Raw genomic sequence first — 22,520 nt, 5'->3', positions numbered from 1 at the left:
ATACCCTACTTGATGCCAGTGTATCACTTCGCTATACCCAAACATGTTTTATAATGCCTGGATGGAATAACAAATGCTTAGTGTCATAACATACTAACATAGGTTAGTAGCTGACATTGTTTGCTATCTCAAAGTTATTTTGTTATAACTGACAGCTGACTGAAATTCTGTTGAAACACGGCATTAAACCCAAAACAAACAACATATATAGAATATACACAAATTATGTACATGTACATTATACATCTAAATAGCTAATGCAGCAGTTCCATTAGATTTATAAGAGACTTGTACCACAATATTACTTTATCTAACTGAGTATACTACATGAATGAATATAGACACAAGCTATGTAGTCAAGACGTTACTGCTACTCGTTGCATGTTAGAATTCGGGGCGAAATTTTCCCAATAATAGAATTTCTTCGAACTTTGGATATTGAAGGACAATCATCTAAGAAACAAAAATCTGCAATAACAATCATAGGTCACCGATATTGAAAAAGAGTTATCTGCCCTTGAAAACGTCATTTTCCCTTAAAAAGCCATTTTCAAGGGCAGATAACTCTTTTTCAGGACCGGTGACCTATGATTTTTATTGCAGATTTTTGTTTCTTAGATGATTGCCCTTCTCATATACAGGGAATTCTAGCGTACGCCTTTAATTTCGTTTTCAGTAGAAGCTATTCGCTCTTAATATAAACAAATGAACCTGACTGGTGACAACAGTCCATGCAAATAATTGGTATTCATCTATAGGTAGATAAAAGGTTCTTGATCAGGTATAAGATTAAGATAGCTCAGAGCGGGTACATCTTTACTGTATACCACCTTCACTTCCAAATCAACTTCTAAAGACGTAACAACGCCTTCCTCATTTCGCAGAAATGTTGAATTTATCATGATTGCTTCATCATTGTCATCAAAATATGAAACCATATATTCCCATGGAGCTGTGACTTCCATCAAAAATCTATCTTTGTCTTGTGTAGAATGGAGAATTCCTCCAAGTCGGTTCATCTGAAATGATAGTGACGAATCATCCCCTGATTTTGTTGAAACCATTAAGCCAGGAAGAAAATGACTCGCGTAATATCCCATATATTCCGAAGGATTTTGCAAACTTCCCAACGGTTCTGGTGGTGTCGAGGTCGTGCTCGTATTTGGCGAAAGCAGTGGTGATGGACATGAGTTTGTTTCATCAAGCCATTGCTCTTTCCCAATCAGTTCATCAGTTATGTAAGACAAAATGTTACGCAGAGCATATGCTGACACTCCGTTTATAGCTGGACCATTAACACTTGCATAAAGTCCTTAAATAAAAACAAAACGAATATCCAATTTACAATTTATCGAAGTACTCATAAATACCAAAAGAAACACTACTTTGGTATAAACAATCAATGTAATTACAAATGTAATACGAAAATATTTGTTTGTGCATATGCTTTGGAACTAACTATAAAAACACATAACTTAACATAAAGCTAATCCACAATGGCACCCCTTGTGTTCCGTACAAATTTTACTAAACGTATCAACTGTAATATACTGTAATATAAAATTGCTTTATAATCATTGAAATGCCAACGTTTGTTAACCCTTAGCCTGCTGCAGGCGAATTTAACAGCCTTTGCAAACAGCTTGGAACCAGATCAGACGGCGTCTGATCAGGTTCCAAGCTGTTTGCTACTCTGACAATATTTCTTCCAATTTTGGAGCAAATTGAATGAACTTTACTACTTTAGCAGATGACATTTCCAGCAGACGACAATTTATCTAGCATGCTAAGGGTTAAACCGAGCATACCTGCATTTATGTCTGGAAACATCATTAAGAGCGTAACATACGAGAAAAGTCCTCCACTATGCCACACTTTACGGTACCCTTGAAAGAAAATGTATCCTTTTATTATTTTAAAGTGACCGTAGGTTGTTGGTCTTGATATATTTTTATGCGCAAACTTTTGAAATGGATCCTTTTTAATGATATCATTAAATGAAGAGTTCATTTTTTGTCTGATAATCTATTATTTTAAACTGAAATCGGGAAAATTTTGTTTATTTAGCACGAAGATTCGAATCAAATCTTGCATCGTACAACATGGAGTGCATTGTATCAAATACTGGACGGTCACATGGAACAAATACGAATCCCTTATTTGAAAAGAAAAAGGTATAGAATAAAATATCAAACATTATGTTGAGTTATGATCTACAGCTATTGACATTATCATACCAGTAATTTACCTGTGCCCGTGTTATTTGACTGATATCTACAGAGAGACAATTATTAAAGCTAACTTTAAAGCAAATTATATAATTCTTCCTTGGCCGTCCTAACACTTATTTTATACATTTATATTCTCTCTCACCACGATATGTCGCGGTAAACCAGGCATGGCCGTATCCGAATGTTGCGTCTGAAGCTGGGACTTCTGGGAGTGTCAGAAAGTTGTTCTTCATAAAACTGCTACCAACCGTAGGTATGGTAGCTGAAACAGTAACAACAGTAATTTTGTCTTTAAAAGAATTAAAAAATAATTTCACAAACTAAACAGTTTTACAAAAACAATTCAATACTGTACCAATATTGTTAAACTGAAATGGCCTATGGCTTTTTTTCGGCTTTATGTTTTTGTTAACAAGTAAAAAGAAACTCCCTTACAATTTAGCTCGTAACTTTGCCGATTCAAGATGAGTATTACTTGATTACAATATATTGGCTCAATAACGGTCATTCAAACCCATGCATTATTAAACCAAGACCCACATTTTATGACAAGTTTGTATTGACCAAACATTTCGGGAATCATCCGGATTTTGGTCTTATTTCCTGGTTTATACACATAGGATATTTGAGAAGTTTTGTTTTCATCAATACGGTCTTTATTTTCATTGAATGGTGTGGAAATAAAATATTTCACGGGTGCCGTAGCCACTATGCTTTTTACCATACCAGGATGTCAAAATATCAACATTATTCCTGATAAAAATTTGAATTTTCATTGTAATTTTTATATTTTGACTTGAAATAGTTTACTTCGATATTTGTACATTTTTTTTTTTCAAATGATTCCAAAATCACTCCTAAAGAATCCTTATTGCAATAAGTAGTTCCTGGAAAAACAGTGAAAATACAGTAAATATGTTTAAAGGCAGTGACAATACATGTTTCAATGCAATAAAAAATAAATACAATTAGAATATGGATTATATTTCATCAATAATTCTCAATATTTTATTTGAAAGAATATAATAAAGCCTTGTATGTCTCAAGATGTGTAATGTCTATGAATGCAAACGCTGAGTAGGCTGTTTTCCTAGATAAGTGATACTATTTTATTAACAACATCAATGAAACCCTAATATACAGTTGCTCTGAATGAATTCCATGATCCCAAAGGATCATAGAAGATAATACTGAGTCCGAGTACCTGGATACAATATATGGCACGAAAAGACTGTTGTTGTGATTGCAATTAATTAATATAATCCTGGAAAATCCTTTAAGGGTATATAACGCAATAGAGGAAAATAAAAGGGTTCGAAGGATATCTACTTAGCCAGAAATCAGGTTTGTACTTGAACAAAAAACAAATAAAGACAAAGCATATGTGTTCTTTTAATGTAGCATGTAATATATGAAATTAAAGCACAGAAACTATCTACTTAAATTTTATACAATATTTTCGATGGTTAAAGTAACAGTGATGCGGTAACTGATACAGTTTTTTGATAACTACAGATCGGTGCATAAAATTAACAAAACAGAAATAAGCCAACCTAAGTGTTCAGTGAGAAAGTCAAATACTGGAAACAGCATTTCAGTTAATCGCGAAGCCATGATCAATTGTTTGAAAACGTTCTTCATACCTTTAAATGCTTTTAAAAGTAGTTTACGGCCAATCAAAGATTTTCCGTGATCTGTAACACCACCATCTAGATTAAATCTCATATATTTAGCCATGTCCTCTCCTGTTGACAAAATTGCACCAGCCGGTTCAAGTAGATGGATGCTAACAATTGAAACATAAATTAAAAATAAAAATGATAATGCCGATATTGATAGGGCCTAAAAAAAGCTTTGTTTCCGGTAACATGCTAAAAGAATAGGGTAGGTAGGTCGGAAAATTATTTTTTATTTTTGGAATTTTTTTATTAAGTGAGACTTTTCGGAAATTATTTTTACGTCAAAAAATGAATACAAATAAGAGGGTTATGCCTTTAGAGCATCAGTAAGTTGATTTCTAACATCACTGACCATGTTTAAAGCATAAAAGTGCAGTTTTGTAACTTTTTGTTAAAATGTTGAAAAAATATTCTCCAAGGCCATAAAAACATTTAGGGTCGGGCCAAAAATTTAGGGTAGGTCAGGATACCGGAAACAAATAATTTTTAACGCCTAGAAACTTATTCAAGATAAAAGAGTAGATGCGTGTTCTGCTTCAATTGCAGACAAACAAAGTCACTGCGATATGTCAGAACAAAGCAAATACTTGATATATTATTGTGACACTGCAAATTTATGTTTCATATACACATTTGGCGTGCACGTATAGCTGAAACAATGCCACATCAGGCGATAAGAAACATTGAGAACTTAGTGTACCACTGAAGATAAATTATCTATTCTTCTAGTTGCATAGGCCCCATTTGTCAAAGTCCGTCTTTTAGGAGCGTGATTGAAGCGATATAGTATTTTCATGACCATGTCTATTATACTATACATCATGTACAGTGATTTACTGTTTCCGGTCAGGTGCAAATCAATGGAAATGGACGCTTTTTTCCTTTGCGTATGGCCCCTTCCATGATTTATTCGGGTAAGTTCCTTAACGTTGTTGTTCCAGTAATATTAGCGATTGTATTTTACCATGAACGGGCACGCGTACATTTGGGTTCAATCAGAGTCTGTCTTAACTGTATCTAGATTTAGAACATTACAGTTTTCACAATATTATCATGAACACGTTCAGTGTACTAGTAAAACCTAAATCTGATTTAGTTAGCAAATCGATTAGAATTTAGTGGACAAGGTTAAGTAACTAAAGTATATGTACAGAGAATTTGTTACCTACACTTTAGAAGTATCAACCTTTCTACTATTTCAAATAATATGAATTAAATTTATTTCTATTCATTTTACTTGCACCAATGCTCTTAATATTAGTTAGTTCGTTCCAAATCAGTGAAAATACATACCGATATATTTCGAGTGAACCATTTTGAAACATATTGTCTTTAAATATGTAAGGTTTAGCAACGCCGTTTTCCAACACATCTTTTGGCTCTCTGAGAATCCGGGTAGAATTCATTCCTATTGGCTGAAATACTTTAGAAGTCAGGAGGTTTTCCCATGTGTCACCACCCAGTTTTTCCACCACATGTCCCAGCATCATGTACATAAGGTTATTGTAAATGAATGTATCCCGGAAAGGCCGCTTTTGTGGCCAGAGCTTCATTTTCCTGAGAAAGATTGCATTACAAAGTATTTAATTAAAGGTATATTAGATCCAAATTTCATACATAAAAGCATTAGTTCTTATTCCATATAGTTTATGTATATACATACATGTCCTTTTCGGGCCACCTTAAATTTGGTTTGGAACACGTGTTTTTATTTTCTTTGCAAAGGAATAAAATGAGCCGTGCCATGGGAAAACCAACATAGTGGCTTTGCGACCAGCATGGATCCAGACCAGCCTGCGCATCCGCGCAGTCTGGTCAGGATCCATGCTGTTCGCTAACAGTTTCTCTAATTACTATAGGCTTTGAAAGCGAACAGCATGGATCCTGACCAGACTGCGCGGATGCGCAGGCTGGTCTGGATCCATGCTGGTCGCAAACCCACTATGTTGGTTTTCTCATGGCAAGGCTCAGATAATAAAGCTTATGGAAACACATGAGAATAACTAGTAGTTTTTTTTTTCTTTGTTTTTTTTTTTCCAATCAAAATTGAAAAGAGTTTGCTACGGGATACTGAAGGTAAACTGCTTTAATTATCAAACTTGATATTTAACCATTTGTGGTAAACCTCGGTTTTGGCCGTGAATTATTCTGATTTTTGTAAATATCTGAATAAATAGTTTTAGTTACCATGTTCTTTTACCGTACATTAAAGAATACATTATGACAGAGCTTTGCTGAAAGTTTGACCCTTATTGAGTAAATATTGGTCGAGTTATTCCCAAAAATATACCTAAAAAACTCCCGACTTCGAGAAAGTTTATCAGCAGAAACCATTAAATGCTCTTAAAGTCATATTTTATATTTTCTGGTGCCATTTCTCATTATATATGTTGTAAATATATGCCTTTAGGTCTATGCAAAATTTAGGGACATGACATTCTGTAGTTTTAGAACAATTTTGGGAAATGCCCTTTTGTCTGCAATTTCTCTAGTCAATTCCTTAGGTGGCTAGAGCTGGCCAATTAGAAATATTTATTAAAAATATTTAAAGAAGCTTTTCATGAAGGAAATTTTACTGCCATGTCAAGAATGATGTTTTTTAGTTGTAGTAAATTTTATAGATTTTTTATCAGCTTTGTTCTCTGGTAATCTTTAAAAATGGCCCTTTGAAGTGAGTGTGGAATTTTGGCGGCCATATTGGATTTTGGGGACAAATTATGCAATTTCTTTGACACTTAATTTTATCATTTCAACAGAGTTTTCTGTTATTTAAAACATATTGTTATGATGTAGTTTTTTCTGTAGATTATATTTATGTTATTTGTTTTTGATGACACTTATTCTAATTCTTGTATTAGATGGGGAAAATATTGAAATTCCTTTAAAAATTATTAGCCAATCAAAACGCAGCAGTCAGGCTCCCTGTCTATATAAGGAAACAGAAGTAGGTCAGTTAACTTGACACTTTTGGATCTTAAAGCAGCAACATCTTTTTGGAAAGCTTAATTGGTAAAATTATTTCTGTGGATATAAATAGAAATTTGGACTTAGAATTAGTTAAATATTAATTAATCAATTTGTGAATAGAAAAATGTGGCTGATAACTATTGCACTGATTCTTAACCTTTTTCTGAATTTGACAGTTTTAGGAGCCATTATTTTGGGTGCAATTCTGTATTTTGCTTTTTATTATTACCAAGAACAGTGGGTGGCAATTTTTGAGAACTGTAGAATTTTTTGCAGACTTTAATTTTAAGTTTAACTGGGAAACTTGTGGAACTTTTATGACTCTAGTGCACTTGCATTCAAACTGAATTCTGTTACCTTTTGTGATTTTGAACTTGTACAAAATAAATATATCTGGAGAAAGAAAAAAAATATAGAAAAGAAAAGACAAAATAGATTTGTAAAACTGAAATTACTCTTGTGTTTTCATTTAATACTACATAGTGTGTTGACTTTTCCAATTTATGATCTAAGTGGTGTTATGATAACTGAACTTATTATTACAGCACTTGGCATTATATATATATAATAACTCTGAAATAGCCCAGAAAGTGGTCTCATAAGGAATCTGGCTTTTCCTGAAATTAATTAAGCCAGTGGTGTCGGTCATCCTGAACATTTACCCCCAAAACTCGAGCAATCAGAACATTGCAAACAACCACATTTTAGGTCCTCATTGAACAGTTTAACCCCGGGACTGGGGTTTACGACAAAATTGGCGTCAGAAGCGGGGATTTCATACAGGAATATTATTTGGAAATAATTTATACTGCAGGAATCATTTTTAAGAATCGGACCTCAGCAGTTCAACAGGACCTCTGGATTATACTCTTATCTTTGAAACATAGGTGATAATAGGGAAGACCTGTATTATACACTAGGCTTTCTTCTATCGCTTATTGCATCACAACTCCTTCTTTCTTGTGGTGATAGTGTGAAAGGCCTGTGAATGAACTAGGCTTTCCTCTATTGCTATACAAAGCTTCAGTTGGGTGATTGGGCCTGTGATTATTAAATCAGGTCATTCACTTTTTCTGAATTTCCAAATCCTATCATAGTGTTAAGTGCAGGGGAGCACGGCATCGGTGCGCCTGCCACAATTTTTCAAACTTAGTGTTAAGAGCAGGGGAGCACAGCATCGGTGCGCCTGCAACATTTTTTAAACCCTAGAGTTAAGAGCAGGGGAGCACAGCATCGGTGCGCCTGCTACATTTTTTAAACCTTAGAGTTGTTAAGAGCAGGGGAGCACGGCATCGGTGCGCCTGCTACATTTTTCCTAACTTTAGTTGTAAATGCAGTTGAGCCTTTAGTTTTTGCTCCTGCAGCATTTTTTCCTAACTTTAGTGTTAAGAGCAGGGGAGCACAGCATCGGTGCGCCTGCAACCATTACTAACTAAAAGTTAAGGGCAGGGGAGCACGGCATCGGTGCGCCTGCAACAATTTTTAAAACTTAGTGTTAAGAGCAGGGGAGCACGGCATCGGTGCGCCTGCTACATTTTTTAAACCTTAGAATTAAGGGCAGGGGAGCACAGCATAGGTGCGCCTACTACATTTTTCCTAACTTTAGTTGTAAATGCAGTTGAGCCTTTAGTTTTTGCTCCTGCAGCATTTTTTCCTAACTTTAGTGTTAAGAGCAGGGGAGCACAGCATCGGTGCGCCTGCAACCATTACTAACTAAGAGTTAAGGGCAGGGGAGCACGGCATCGGTGCGCCTGCAACATTTTTTTTAGCCTTAGAGTTAAGAGCAGGGGAGCACAGCATCGGTGCGCCTGCTACATTTTTTAAGCCTTAGAGTTAAGAGCAGGGGAGCACAGCATCGGTGCGCCTGCTACATTTTTTAATCTTAGATAGAGTTTAGGGCAGGGGAGCACGGCATCGGTGCGCCTGTAATAATTTTCTTACGCTAAAAATGGAACTCCGATCCAGATTTGTACCTGTAACCCATAGACCTAGGTCAAAGAGTCTGGATCGGCCAGCATCAGCTGATCTCGAGGTAGAGATGGCCATGGCTAATGAACCCTTGTCTAATTTGAGGGACAGAAGCCCATTTCAATCCGGTAGAAATGGGGGAACAGCCTTGCAACCGCCGCCCAATCCCCCTGCAGACAGGGACCATGCTGACTTCAACCCAGGACTTCAAGACCGGGATCAGAACCAACTCGACTGGGAAAAATGGAAACCAAGGTTACCCAGACAGTCACATGATGAATATGAAGACGATCTTCGTGAATATTTGCAACGTTCACCTATTCGAGGACAAGATCGACAAGACCTATTAGAAAGGGAAGGCCGATATGAGTACTACAGGGAATCGTCACCAACACACACATTCTATGACCCTCCTAGAAGACATCCCAGGCCTAATGCTTACTGGCAAGAAACACGTACGAACCTGCCAAGACCCTACAGAGCAGATACACCTTCAGACACATTCGCTGAATTGCCCCGTGGAAGAGCAACACTAAGACCAAACTATGACTTTGATTATGTTGCGACACCTTACCGCTATGACAAGTCAAATAACGATTTCAAGCCGAGAACTCCAACATTTGATGGCAAGCCAGACACTTGGGAACCATTCATGATGCAGCTGCAACATATTGCCAGAAGCTATGAGTGGACTGACAAAAAATTTAGGGAACAGCTCCTGTTTGCTCTTAAAGGTGAAGCCCTCATGTTTGTGTCGGACCTTTCACTGGATGTACGGGAAAACACCAATAAGTTGGTGCGTGCTATGGAACAGCGTTTTGGACAATGTCTGCTAGCTGAAACCCATCGTGCAAATTTGTACAATATTAAAAAACACTCCAAGGAAACATTACAGCAGTACTGTGCCAGAGTTAGTAAAGTGATGTCTAGGGCCTACCCCGGTATGCAAGGAACACCTATATTTGATAACCTTTCAATAGAGCATCTCCTTCGAGGACTTCCAGATCAGAAACTTGCCTATGAAGTCTTGACAAAAAAACCAAAGGACTTAACAGAAGCACTCGACATGATCTCTTGGCATGAGGCATGTCGACAATATACAATTAAAACATCAGGAATACGCAATATCGAAGATGAACAGTCTGATGATCAAAGTCAGTATTCTGACGATGATTCAGTTATGTCTGACATGAGACGCGTTAATGGCCGAAAAACTGTGACTGAGGAACGCATAAATCAGCTCTGGCGTGACATGCAGAAATACCTCTCTGAGCAAATGGAAAAACTTGCTAAAATCAGCAATGACGTTACAGAAGAAAACTCAAATCAAAGAAACAAATGGCAGGAACCTACATGTTATACCTGTCACCAGAAGGGGCATATATCTACGAAATGCCCAAATAGGCCGGCCAGTAGGAATAAAACACCAGAACCATCAAACCAGGGAAATGGAAAGGAGTTGTGCTAGGGGGTCGCAGCTCAGCTCATAATGGACGTAGGACCCAAAATAATACATTAAACAGTTCACAAAAAGAAGCTAAAATTGTGACAAACAATTGTAACCATACAAATTCTAGTGAATTAACAAATGTAGATATATCTTCTAAAGGTAGCTCTAAAGGTAGCATATTAAGTGATAGTGACACTAACATCAGTGATAATCTACATATTGTGATAGACAGAATCAAGGCAAAAACTGTTAAAGTGCCCATTCAAATTGGTGGAATGTACTGCGACGCAGTTATTGATACTGGTGCTGAAGTGACTGTGATAAATGACAAAATCTTTAATCAAATTCCTGAAAAAGTCAGGCCGCCCTTACAAAGAGCAAAAAGGAAACTAGTCGTAGCTGAAGCTGGCAAGGAAATGAGCGTTTGTGGAACGACGGATATTACAATTACAATAGGGGAATTTACCTTCAAGTGGCCAGTTTATGTGGCACCTATAAGAGATAATGTTTTGCTCGGATGGGATATGATGTATCATCACAAATTTGCAATTGATCCAGAGAAAGGATTTAGAGTAAAAAACAAATGGCTGGATATTCAAATTACTCATTCAAAGAGTTCCGTAGCTAACATTGAAGTCAAACGCTCAGTAACAGTACCTGCCAGGTCTGAATTTGTGATGACTTGCCTGTGTGAAAATGACATGAGTGGTGATTATCTGTTTGAACCAAATGAATGCCGGCGACTGGTTGTTGCTAAAGCTTTAGTGACACCAAAAAACAGAAAAATTCCTGTAAGGATTATAAATGCTAGTAATGCTCCAGTACGCATTAAGAAAAGCACAAAAATTGGATACCTGCATGAAACACAAGATGTACAAAGCACAGACTTTATATTAGATAATGCAAAAATGGCTGAAGTAGCGGTTTCACGTTTACAAACTTTTCATAGGGAGCACCAACTTGTAGGTAGTAGTGACCAGCAAAGTCTGAATGTCAAACAGGGACTTGTTGATCAAAGTACTTGTTCACCGAAAATGCCAGATGTTGTCCTAAGTAGCATAATGGAGGAGAATGAATCAAATTTGAATTTAAAATTAAACATCCCAACACTGCCAGAACATTTAGGCACTCTGTATCAAGACAGTATAGAAAATTTAAAATCCGCAAATGAAAAACTGCAATTAGCTACGTTGTTAGATGAACATAAGAACACTTTTGCAAAATCCCCTACAGATCTAGGTAGGTGTGACGTGATCAAACATAAAATTGAAACCGCAGGGATTTGAAGCCGAGGAAGAACAGTATTTAAAGGACCAATTAGAGGCCGGTGTAATAAGACCTTCAAACTCTCCATGGAGCTCCCCGACTGTACTGGTTAGGAAAAAGGATGGGAAAGTTAGATGGTGCATAGACTATCGCAAACTCAATGACGTCACCATTAAGGATGCCTATCCACTTCCGCGTATCGACATGTGCCTAGATTGTCTTTCTTCGGCCAAAATATTTTCAACACTAGATCTGCAGGCGGGGTACTGGCAACTAGAATTAGAAGAACAAGACAAACCGAAGACAGCATTTATAAGTAAATATGGATTATATGAGTACCAAACCCTCCCGTTCGGTCTCTGCGGAGCACCATCTACCTTCCAACGTTGCATGGAAATGATTTTACGAGGACTCCAGTGGGAAGCTATTCTCATATATCTGGACGACATAATTGTTCTAGGCTCGGACTTTGAGGAACATTTGTCAAGACTGAGAGAAGTGCTCAGCCGAATCGCAAGGGCCGGCTTGAAGTTAAAACCATCTAAATGTGAACTTTTCAAAAATGAAGTGCTATTTCTCGGTCATATTGTCGGACAAAATGGTATCCGTCCAAATCCTAAGTTAGTAGAAACTGTTCGAAATTGGAAAGAACCAACTTCTGTCAAAGGTATTCAGCAATTTGTCGGACTTTGCAATTATTATCGTCAGTACATTGAAAATTTTAGTGAACGCGCTTCAGCCCTAACACAACTGACTAGGAAAGGTGTTCCTTTCAACTGGACAGCAAAATGTCAGTTTTCATTTGAAGACCTAAAAAATGCACTGTGCAATGCTCCGGTTCTTGCGTACCCTCAAAGTGACTGCCAATACATTTTGGACACAGACGCGTCGGATATTGGGGTCAGTGGAGTGTTGTCACAAATACAGTGTGGCAAGGAAAGAGTCGTGGCATATGCTTCAAAGAAACTTAGCGGGGCCCAACAGCGATATAGTGTAACTAGACGTGAACTTCTCGCGGTTATCACATTTACGCATCATTTCAGACACTATTTACTAGGAAGGAAATTCCTTTTACGGACAGATCATGGATCTTTAAGGTGGATGTTTAATTTTAAGGACCCCAGAGGACAATTAGCCAGATGGCTAGAAGCAGTAGCACAATATGACTTTGAAATTCAGCACAGGCCAGGCAGGAACCACCAGAATGCAGACAGCTTAAGTAGAAAGGACTTTGAACTAAACGTATGCCCCCATAGCGCAGAGGAGATTAACGATTGCCCGGACTGTACATACACTAGAAATGAATGGGAGGAATTTAACGAGGAAATAGACACTGTCGTGGATTTAAGTCATTCAGTGAATAATGGTACAAACTGTAGAGCAGTGACCAGGCAGCAATACGAAAATGAAGAGAAACTTCAAAAAGAAGCTAATACCGGATATCGACAAACAAATGCGCAATATTTGCCAAATTATTCAACACGGGATATAGCAAACTTCCAGCGAGAAGACCCAGACCTGGGACATTTACATGAGTGGATTGACAAAAACCAAACTCCTTCTAGGGAGGAGGTAAATGGACTGAGCCCAGCTGTACGAAAGTACTGGCTAAACCGGGACAATATTGTAAAGGAGGGCCATGTTCTTTACCAAAAAATTGTTTCTGAAAAAGATAAGCAGAAAGGCAGAGATACCCTTCAAATGCTAGTACCTAAAATTTTGAGGAAAGAAGTCCTAAAAATGTGCCATGACAGTATATGTGCTGGACATTTGGGTGTCAATAAGACTGTAGAAAAAATACGTACAAAATTCTATTGGTATAAGTACAAAGAGGATACTAAAATTCATATATCGACATGTAATGTGTGTAAGAAGTCATCACAGCCTACAAAAGTACCAAGGGCACCACTTCAGCAGTATCGTGCAGGATATCCTCTTGACCGCATTGCCCTGGACATTATGGGACCTCTACCCATCACCAGAAATGGAAATAAGTATATCTTAGTAATAGGGGACTATTTCACGCGCTGGATGGAAGCATATAGTTTGCCCAGTCAAAAGACAGAAGAAGTTGCCAACAAATTAGTTTTAGAATTCATTTGCCGGTATGGAGTACCATTTGAAATTCATACCGACCAGGGCAGGAACTTTGAAAGCGATTTATTTCAAGAAATATGTGACCTTCTGGAAATAAAAAAGACGCGCACTACCCCCTATAGGCCTTCCTCGAATGGACTGATTGAACGGTTCAATGGAACTCTGGGACGTATGTTGAGAAAATTTGTTGATAGGAACTGTGATGACTGGGACCAGTATATTGGCATACTTCTAGCAGCTTACAGAAGCACAACTCATCCTTCAACTGGGTTTAGCCCGAATTACATGATGTTTGGACGTGAAGTCACTATGCCGGTGGATGTTATCTTCCCTGTACCAAAACTGGATGGCTCTGTTGATGAAAATGAATATGTTGAAAAATTACGAGAACGAATAGAGGAGTGCTATCAAGCCGCGCGGGGACAATTACGCTTAGCCTCTAATAGACAAAAACGCGATTATGACAGTAGGATTTGTGAAAGGACTTACAAAGTGGGTGATTTAGTGTATAAAAAGTGCCCACCGAATCGTAAATTAGAAAAACCTTGGGAAGGTCCATTTGTAATACTGAAAACAGTTACGCAATCAGTGTATTTATTACAAGGGCGAAGTCGCACATATGTTGTGCACCATGATAGACTAAAACCTTTTGTGTTAGACATTAGTCAAGTGCCGGGTTGGGCTAAAAGGGTACAAAAATCACTGGTCAAATAAATCGAATCACAAAAATTGCTAGCCACTATTAAAAGAATCAAAAACATGTCACACATAAGCAAGATAAAACTTTCTGACTTTTATGCTAAATGAATATTTCATTTAAATAAATGACACTGATGTACTTTCTTTTGCTATATCTAGGACTGTGCCATGGCAAGTCGATTTGAGTGTCTGTTATGTGGGTTTTCTGGAGGATATTGGGCAGTATGGCGGCATACCGCTAAAATCCACATGAATGAAGACTATGTTCCCTTCACGTGTTCCTGCGGTCAAGTCTTTCAAAATACAAGGGAAGCATCACGCCATCTTCAAAGGGGAGATAACTGCACTAACGTTACATTTGGAATTGCCTCTGGAGATAGCCAACCCTTTAAGCTGTGTATTGGGAAACTGTCAGGGAAACGTAAAGTGTTACAGAAATTGGTCACCCCTACAGGCCTCAAGTTCAGTATACTAGACCCAATGCTTGAGGTTGTCACAGATGATGATTTAGACTATGAGGATTGCACTGAACCAGGTACTCCTGTACTTGATGAAAAGGAGGAACCAGAGGACTTTCAGACACTCTATAATGCTGCGATGAATGATCTTCACCAACTTGAGAAGGAACTCATCATGCCATCTACTAAAACTGATTAAAAGGATGTAAAATTGTGAGATTAATTCTAAGTGTGCTTAAATAAGTGAATACCTACAAATATCAAAATAAAAGTGAATAAATATTAAAAGTGAAATCAAGAAAGTGTTTAAAATTGTGAAATTATCATTCTGTTTGGATTTAACCATTATGGATTAACCTTTACTCTGGGGATTTACTAAGATGTGTGCCATACTGAACCTGAGAGGGACTAGCTGACCTGACCTGATGTGCCACAGAACTATATATAACTATATTTTTAATTTCTAGGACTTATTATGCAAGTACCATTTCTTAAGTGCTATACCATAAATTTTCCTTGGGACATTTTACCTTGAATATGTTATGTGCTATTTCTGTTTGTGAAGTATTGAGTGATATGAACACTCAGGGAACGTTACCATTTGTCTTACTTTGTGTATTAGTTTGTGTATTTTTGACTACTGGGCAAGCTTGACAGTTAGTCTGTAGGTGTCTCCTTAAATTTATAGATTGAACACTTATCTATATCTGGTTTCACCGAGTATTTTCATTTTAAGGTCTTTGAGGTTTAATTATCTCAGCGCTGTTTGAGTATTTACATCTTACATCCATAGTGTATCCAACAGTTATATACTGTGTAAAATATAAATACTTTAGGTGCATTATGGTTTGGAGTGAGTTTTTTAAAAGTTATTACGTTTCTAGTATTTTTGATATCACTTAAATTAATGCATTCAAAAGTTATGCATTTCTGTGTATGTCAAGTTGGTGACTGTTCTTTCAATATTTAAATTGCCAGGTCGAACACTTACCTGTCCCTATATTGTTTGAAGCTTGACTGAGTCTGGTAACACTTTGCAATGCTTGATGGTGCTTTTTACGTTACATACGGTAACAGTACACAGTGTATTTTTATTTATAATTGTTTCTATTATTTCACTTGCATTCCTGTTTTGGCTCAGACTAAATTTTGGTGATACATATTTATGCTGACTAAGTGCATTGAGGTACAGATGTTAAGTTTGAGAGATCTATTGAAATGTTGACCCTTTGAGATTATTTACAAGGAGTAGAGAAAGAGATTATTTATTTATTTTGCTCATGGGTATATATTCTATGCCATTGTGACTATATTGCTCAAAACCACTATAGCTATGCCAAGTTGGTGGTATCTTACCCTATATGACGTACTGTGTAAGGTTCTCATTATGTATATATGTTATGTTCTGCCAAAACCTTTAACTTTTTATATGTATAGCATTCCGAGGCCGGAATGGAATGATTTTTCCTCCAAAATGCATTCTTTTCAAAGGGGGGAGCTGTGTGGTAAACCTCGGTTTTGGCCGTGAATTATTCTGATTTTTGTAAATATCTGAATAAATAGTTTTAGTTACCATGTTCTTTTACCGTACATTAAAGAATACATTATGACAGAGCTTTGCTGAAAGTTTGACCCTTATTGAGTAAATATTGGTCGAGTTATTCCCAAAAATATACCTAAAAAACTCCCGACTTCGAGAAAGTTTATCAGCAGAAACCATTAAATGCTCTTAAAGTCATATTTTATATTTTCTGGTGCCATTTCTCATTATATATGTTGTAAATATATGCCTTTAGGTCTATGCAAAATTTAGGGACATGACATTCTGTAGTTTTAGAACAATTTTGGGAAATGCCCTTTTGTCTGCAATTTCTCTAGTCAATTCCTTAGGTGGCTAGAGCTGGCCAATTAGAAATATTTATTAAAAATATTTAAAGAAGCTTTTCATGAAGGAAATTTTACTGCCATGTCAAGAATGATGTTTTTTAGTTGTAGTAAATTTTATAGATTTTTTATCAGCTTTGTTCTCTGGTAATCTTTAAAATGGCCCTTTGAAGTGAGTGTGGAATTTTGGCGGCCATATTGGATTTTGGGGACAAATTATGCAATTTCTTTGACACTTAATTTTATCATTTCAACAGAGTTTTCTGTTATTTAAAACATATTGTTATGATGTAGTTTTTTCTGTAGATTATATTTATGTTATTTGTTTTTGATGACACTTATTCTAATTCTTGTATTAGATGGGGAAAATATTGAAATTCCTTTAAAAATTATTAGCCAATCAAAACGCAGCAGTCAGGCTCCCTGTCTATATAAGGAAACAGAATGTAGGTCAGTTAACTTGACACTTTTGGATCTTAAAGCAGCAACATCTTTTTGGAAAGCTTAATTGGTAAAATTATTTCTGTGGATATAAATAAGAAATTTGGACTTAGAATTAGTTAAATATTAATTAATCAATTTGTGAATAGAAAAATGTGGCTGATAACTATTGCACTGATTCTTAACCTTTTCTGAATTTGACAGTTTTAGGAGCCATTATTTTGGGTGCAATTCTGTATTTTGCTTTTTATTATTACCAAGAACAGTGGGTGGCAATTTTTGAGAACTGTAGAATTTTTTGCAGACTTTAATTTTAAGTTTAACTGGGAAACTTGTGGAACTTTTATGACTCTAGTGCACTTGCATTCAAACTGAATTCTGTTACCTTTTGTGATTTTGAACTTGTACAAAATAAATATATCTGGAGAAAGAAAAAAAATATAGAAAAGAAAAGACAAAATAGATTTGTAAAACTGAAATTACTCTTGTGTTTTCATTTAATACTACATAGTGTGTTGACTTTTCCAATTTATGATCTAAGTGGTGTTATGATAACTGAACTTATTATTACAGCACTTGGCATTATATATATATAATAACTCTGAAATAGCCCAGAAAGTGGTCTCATAAGGAATCTGGCTTTTCCTGAAATTAATTAAGCCAGTGGTGTCGGTCATCCTGAACATTTACCCCCAAAACTCGAGCAATCAGAACATTGCAAACAACCACATTTTAGGTCCTCATTGAACAGTTTAACCCCGGGACTGGGGTTTACGACACATTGGTAAGTTCGTGTTCCTCTGTAGAATACTGGTCAAAAACACGGAAAAAGATATTGCGGCGGTGGCCCATGTGCGATTCCCGAACTTGATTTAGTTAAGAATAAAAAGCTCATGTTATTTTATGATATAACGAAACTTCTATTCTAAAGATGATGTTAGCCAAAGTCAAATGTTTGGTGAAACAAACCGTCTGCTTGTTTCAAATATAAATAGATTGGTTGAATTGGAAATCCGAATACAGAATAAGTGGTCATCAGATCTGACATTTAGGAAGATCGTGCTTTAGTCAGATTGCAGAAAGCGAAAACTAAAATCGTTCAACTTGTGTTTGGTATCTCAACATTCATCGATCCATTTCAGTACAGAAATAATTTACTGAGAAATTTGTAGTGTTATGAAATATTCTTACTTGCTGAAAAGTTCTCTAGTCAGACCGGTCGGATAACCGGCTAATTGGCCTATATTGAACGGAGCCAGACCCGTTCGGTGTGAGAGCATGTCTCGAAGTGTCGTCTCGTTACTTCGGTACTTGTCTATAAACTCGTAGTTTGGTCCCAGAATATCGTGAATCTTTGCGTTCCAATCCAACCTTTAATATAACTAGAGATTGTTTTTCACAAAAAGCGTATGTCTCCCACTACTTACCAGGCAAAATGCCACAAATAAAATGTCATAACTCCTGGGAAAATCACTGAACCATAACATTCCAACGATATGCACCATTAGGCTTGGAAGTGGTAGCAGCTGTGAAGTTTGATGGAATTCCAACCAGTTGAATAGGAGTAGGCCAAGTAGCAAATATATCAAAGAATGTAACAAATCAATGGTCATGACTCTGCTGAAAGTCACTGAAACTGAACATGCTGATGGTATGCAATACTAGGCTTGGTCCCTGTAAGGTATGGTGGAAATATGCCCAAAAATGTAAGAGAAGTTGCCAGAATATAATAAAATATGACAATTAAAGGACAATAAGGCCACTGAAAATCACTGAAACGGAACATGCCGATAATATGCATATAAAGAATTGGCACTGATCACTCCTGTAAGATTTGGTGGAAATCCGCCCTGTTATAAAAATAAAAGAGAAGTGGCCAAAACATCATGAATTTTGACAAATCAAGGGCCGTAACTTTGCCGAAACGGAACATGCTTGCAAAATACACTACACTGCATGCCTGGCAGTGATCACTATTAAGAAAGTTTGGTGTAATTTCGATTAGTTGTATCAAAGCAGTTGCGCGGACAAGGTAAAATACGAAAATCAAAAGGTCATAACATGTCAACAATATATACAATGAGGCTTGGCACTTATTACTCCTGTACAGTATGGTGGAAATCCGCCCAATGAAATAAGAGACGTGGCAAAATGTCATAAAATTTGATGAATCAAGGGCTATAACTCCACTGAAAATCACCGAACCAGGAAATGCCAAAGATATACACAACTAGGCTTAGCATATATCACTCTTGGGAAATTTGGTGTAATTCCGCCCATTGGTGTCGGAGGAGTTGCGTTGACATACTTTGCGACAGAAAGAAATATATACAGACGGACAACACTGATTCAGTATGCCTCCATCACTACTTGTGGGAAACATAAATATACCGTTTCATCTACATTTGCAAACAGCTTACTGAAACATTACGAAAGTTTTCACTTTTTCTGACTGTAATTACAGTATTTGAACATAAACAATAATATGGTATTGCCGTTTAGATGCACAAAAAATCACATCACTAGTTACAGGAAGACAATGAAACAGCACCATTGACCTAAAAGCTAATTTTCTTAAACGTTCGATTTCTTTTATGGCTGTAGAAATTTGGAAAGAAATTCATTTAGATATGTATTTAGAAATTTTCTTTTAATTGATTCAGTGCAGAGATTCACTATCCTAACATGCGTTTATCTTCATTTACAAGTCTGCTACACGAAGTTATTATTATTATTATTATTATTATTATTATTGAAAACTTCTTTCTTTTAGTTTGCTTTGTTTTGTTGAGTTTAACGTCGCATCGACACAATTATAGGTCATGTAGCGACTTTCCAGCTTTGATGATGGATGAAGACCCCAGGTGCTCCTTTGTGCATTATTTCATCATGGGCGAGCACCTGGGTAGAACCACTGACCTTCTGTAAGCCAGCAGGATGACCACTCGGCCATGAATGCCCCTCTTCCTATTAGAATACTGAACAAAATATGTTAATAAACATTTCAGAACACACAGTGTGGCGTCACAACGCGTGTGATGGTGCGTGGATACACATCGGGGTACACAACGGGGCTAGCGCTACTGAACTGAAATGAAAAGAAATAAAAGGAAAAAAAGTATCTGAGATCAAAATATGTTTCATTAAATTTTAAGATTGAGTGTAAATTTTATTAGGTGTATACGCCACACGTTAAAACTTACCCCTTTTCTGTCAAAAGTATGCCTAGAAGCACCATTGTAAACGATTTGGTCACTGCCAATATTGAATTGTGTAGTGTTGTCTACCATTCGTCCTTGTGAAAAATCGGCTGTTCCGTATCCCCGGGCCCAAGTCTTTGAATCTGCAGACAGAAATCATTGATTTAACAAATAAAACTTATCCGAAAACATGAACATTGATCTTTTTTTTTTTTGTCTGTCCGCCCGCTTAGCTCAATGAGAGTGCAGAACTATGGATCGCAGGGTCGTGAGTTCCATCCCCGGGCGGGGCGTATGTTCTCCATGGCGGTTTGATAAAAGACATTGGGTCTGAAGTCATTCGTCCTCTACCTTTGATTCCTATGGGGAAGTTGGCAGTTACTTGCGGAGAGCAGGCTTATACGGGTACAGAATCCAGGAACGCTGGTTTATGCTGATTAGATTAACTACCCGCCGTTAACTGAAATACTGTTAAAAAATGGCGTTAAACCCAAAACAAACAAAGGTTTGTTTTATCTGGAAAATTATCTGGGAGCAAAGTTAAATCAGGCTCACTTAAAAACAGTGACAAAGATTCAGACGAGATAGCAGCGTTAGTTCCCTGAACCCCCTAAAGCAAAACTTTACATTAGTTGCAAGATACAGTACAACTAAATACATGTAATCTTTTCTTTAATCTGTGTCAGTTTCGGTTGAAATGTCAAATCAAATTTGAAAGAAGGCCTTAATGACACTAATGCCTTAGCTCTCAGAACAACAGCCCTTCTTACAACATTTTAAGGTCCGGAAGAAAATAAGTTCACTAACATGGCTTATTTGACAAAGTCCCCGCAGATAACCCACAGACGAGCTTGACCCAAGAAGTGACAAAAGTATTTTTGGAAAAGTTCCATGAAAATCAGGCAGGAAATGTGGTCTCTATAGTGTATATGGATCCTTGCGGGACACCGGATTGTACTGTCATTCTTTTGGAATGCAGCTTCTTTACTTCTAGAATCTGTGTTCGATTAGCTAAATAAGATTTAAATACATGTATATCCAATGTTCTCTCTGTAAAATGGTAAAGTTTCAGTTTATAAATCAGTATTTCATGATCCACCATATCAAAAGCTTTCCTAAAGTCAAGAAAGATAGCCCCTACATACTCCCCATTGTCAATGTCTTTTAGCCACGTTTCTGACAGGAGTGATTAGGTCTGAATCCGGATTGATTTTTGTGTATTACATCATGCTTTAATTTGATAATACCCTAATATTAGGTAGTCTCTTAAGGTAACGTCGCAAGTAGAATGCATTTATGCATTTTCAATGCCGCTTTATGTGTCTTCAGTGTGTTTTTAACTTTTTTTGTTTTGTTTATTGTTTTAATACTTATATACAGTTGTTAGAGTTGTCATTCTTTGTATTGTCTTTATTGTAAAAAGCACTTCAACTGTAGGGTTAACGCACGTTTTGTTCGTGTAACAATATCCGAGGTATCCCGAGGCATTGGTTAGTGCACGGGCTGATTTTGCAGATGTTTTTTCACGAACTAAACGTGCGATATCGCTTTTCTTGCATAAAACAACACAACAAAAGTGCTGGAAATATTTTTCTGCATGTTGAAAGTAACGTAAGGTTAAAACGTGATATCTAATGAAAATTTAATAAGTCTCGGACCTTTCCGCTTGAACTAAAACTGATCCGGTGTCTATTTTTGTCTACGTTGGACCACAGGAGCCTGAAATTCTATCCAAAAGCCACAAAAAGTCTGTATATGAAAAAAGACCCCCTTCTATATAATAAAAAACACATTATTATATAGAAGAGTGGTCTTTTTTAATATACAGACTTTTCGTGGCTTTTGGATAGAATTTCAGGCTCCTGTGGTTGGACCCGTAACAACATATCCAAAACGTTCACAAACAGTGCGTGCTCACGAGAATCTCCTTGTTTGTACACGTTTTCTCCTCGTTTTTGTATGCCCGAAGTCAGCAAAAAACAAAGGTTTTATGCAAGAATGTGACTTAATTAATAATAATAACAATAATAATAATTTTACTCATGAAAATATGAGAAACGTTATGAGAAAAATATTATCAAAATAAGCAAATGTAGGCATTGTAACTGAAAATACAAACTTCAAGTAGGAGCTATCTATATTATATATATGTGAAGTTATCTGCATCAGAATACAAGGAC

General features: G+C 36.7%; 1 protein-coding gene across 1 annotated transcript; it reads right to left on the bottom strand.

Annotated features, from left to right (window-relative positions):
• Positions 1 to 593: 593 nt before the first annotated feature.
• LOC123533279 (uncharacterized) lies at positions 594 to 20,627 on the bottom strand. Its single transcript, XM_053519827.1, has 7 exons — positions 20,344 to 20,627; positions 18,332 to 18,511; positions 5,204 to 5,467; positions 3,875 to 4,017; positions 2,374 to 2,493; positions 1,809 to 1,886; positions 594 to 1,312 (listed from the first exon to the last, which is right to left on the bottom strand). The coding sequence occupies exons 1-7, from the start codon at positions 20,376 to 20,378 to the stop codon at positions 753 to 755; spliced, it is 1,380 nt and encodes a 459-aa protein (XP_053375802.1). The 5' UTR covers positions 20,379 to 20,627; the 3' UTR covers positions 594 to 752.
• Positions 20,628 to 22,520: the final 1,893 nt, after the last annotated feature.

Source organism: Mercenaria mercenaria, chromosome 12 (genome assembly GCF_021730395.1).
Source record: "Mercenaria mercenaria strain notata chromosome 12, MADL_Memer_1, whole genome shotgun sequence".
Classification (NCBI taxonomy): domain Eukaryota; kingdom Metazoa; phylum Mollusca; class Bivalvia; order Venerida; family Veneridae; genus Mercenaria; species Mercenaria mercenaria.
Note: the sequence above shows the minus strand (reverse complement) of the source record. Positions and strands in the feature narration are given on the sequence as shown.

Excerpts from the sequence above, each read along its gene's own strand:
- LOC123533279 (XM_053519827.1), bottom strand. The coding sequence starts at position 20,378 with ATGGTGCTTCTAGGCATACTTTTGACAGAAAAGGG. Across the intron at positions 4,018-5,203 it reads GGTTCACTCGAAATATATCG|CATCCATCTACTTGAACCGG; the intron begins GTATGTATTTTC and ends TTCAATTGTTAG. Across the intron at positions 1,313-1,808 it reads GTTTCCAGACATAAATGCAG|GACTTTATGCAAGTGTTAAT; the intron begins GTATGCTCGGTT and ends TTTTTATTTAAG.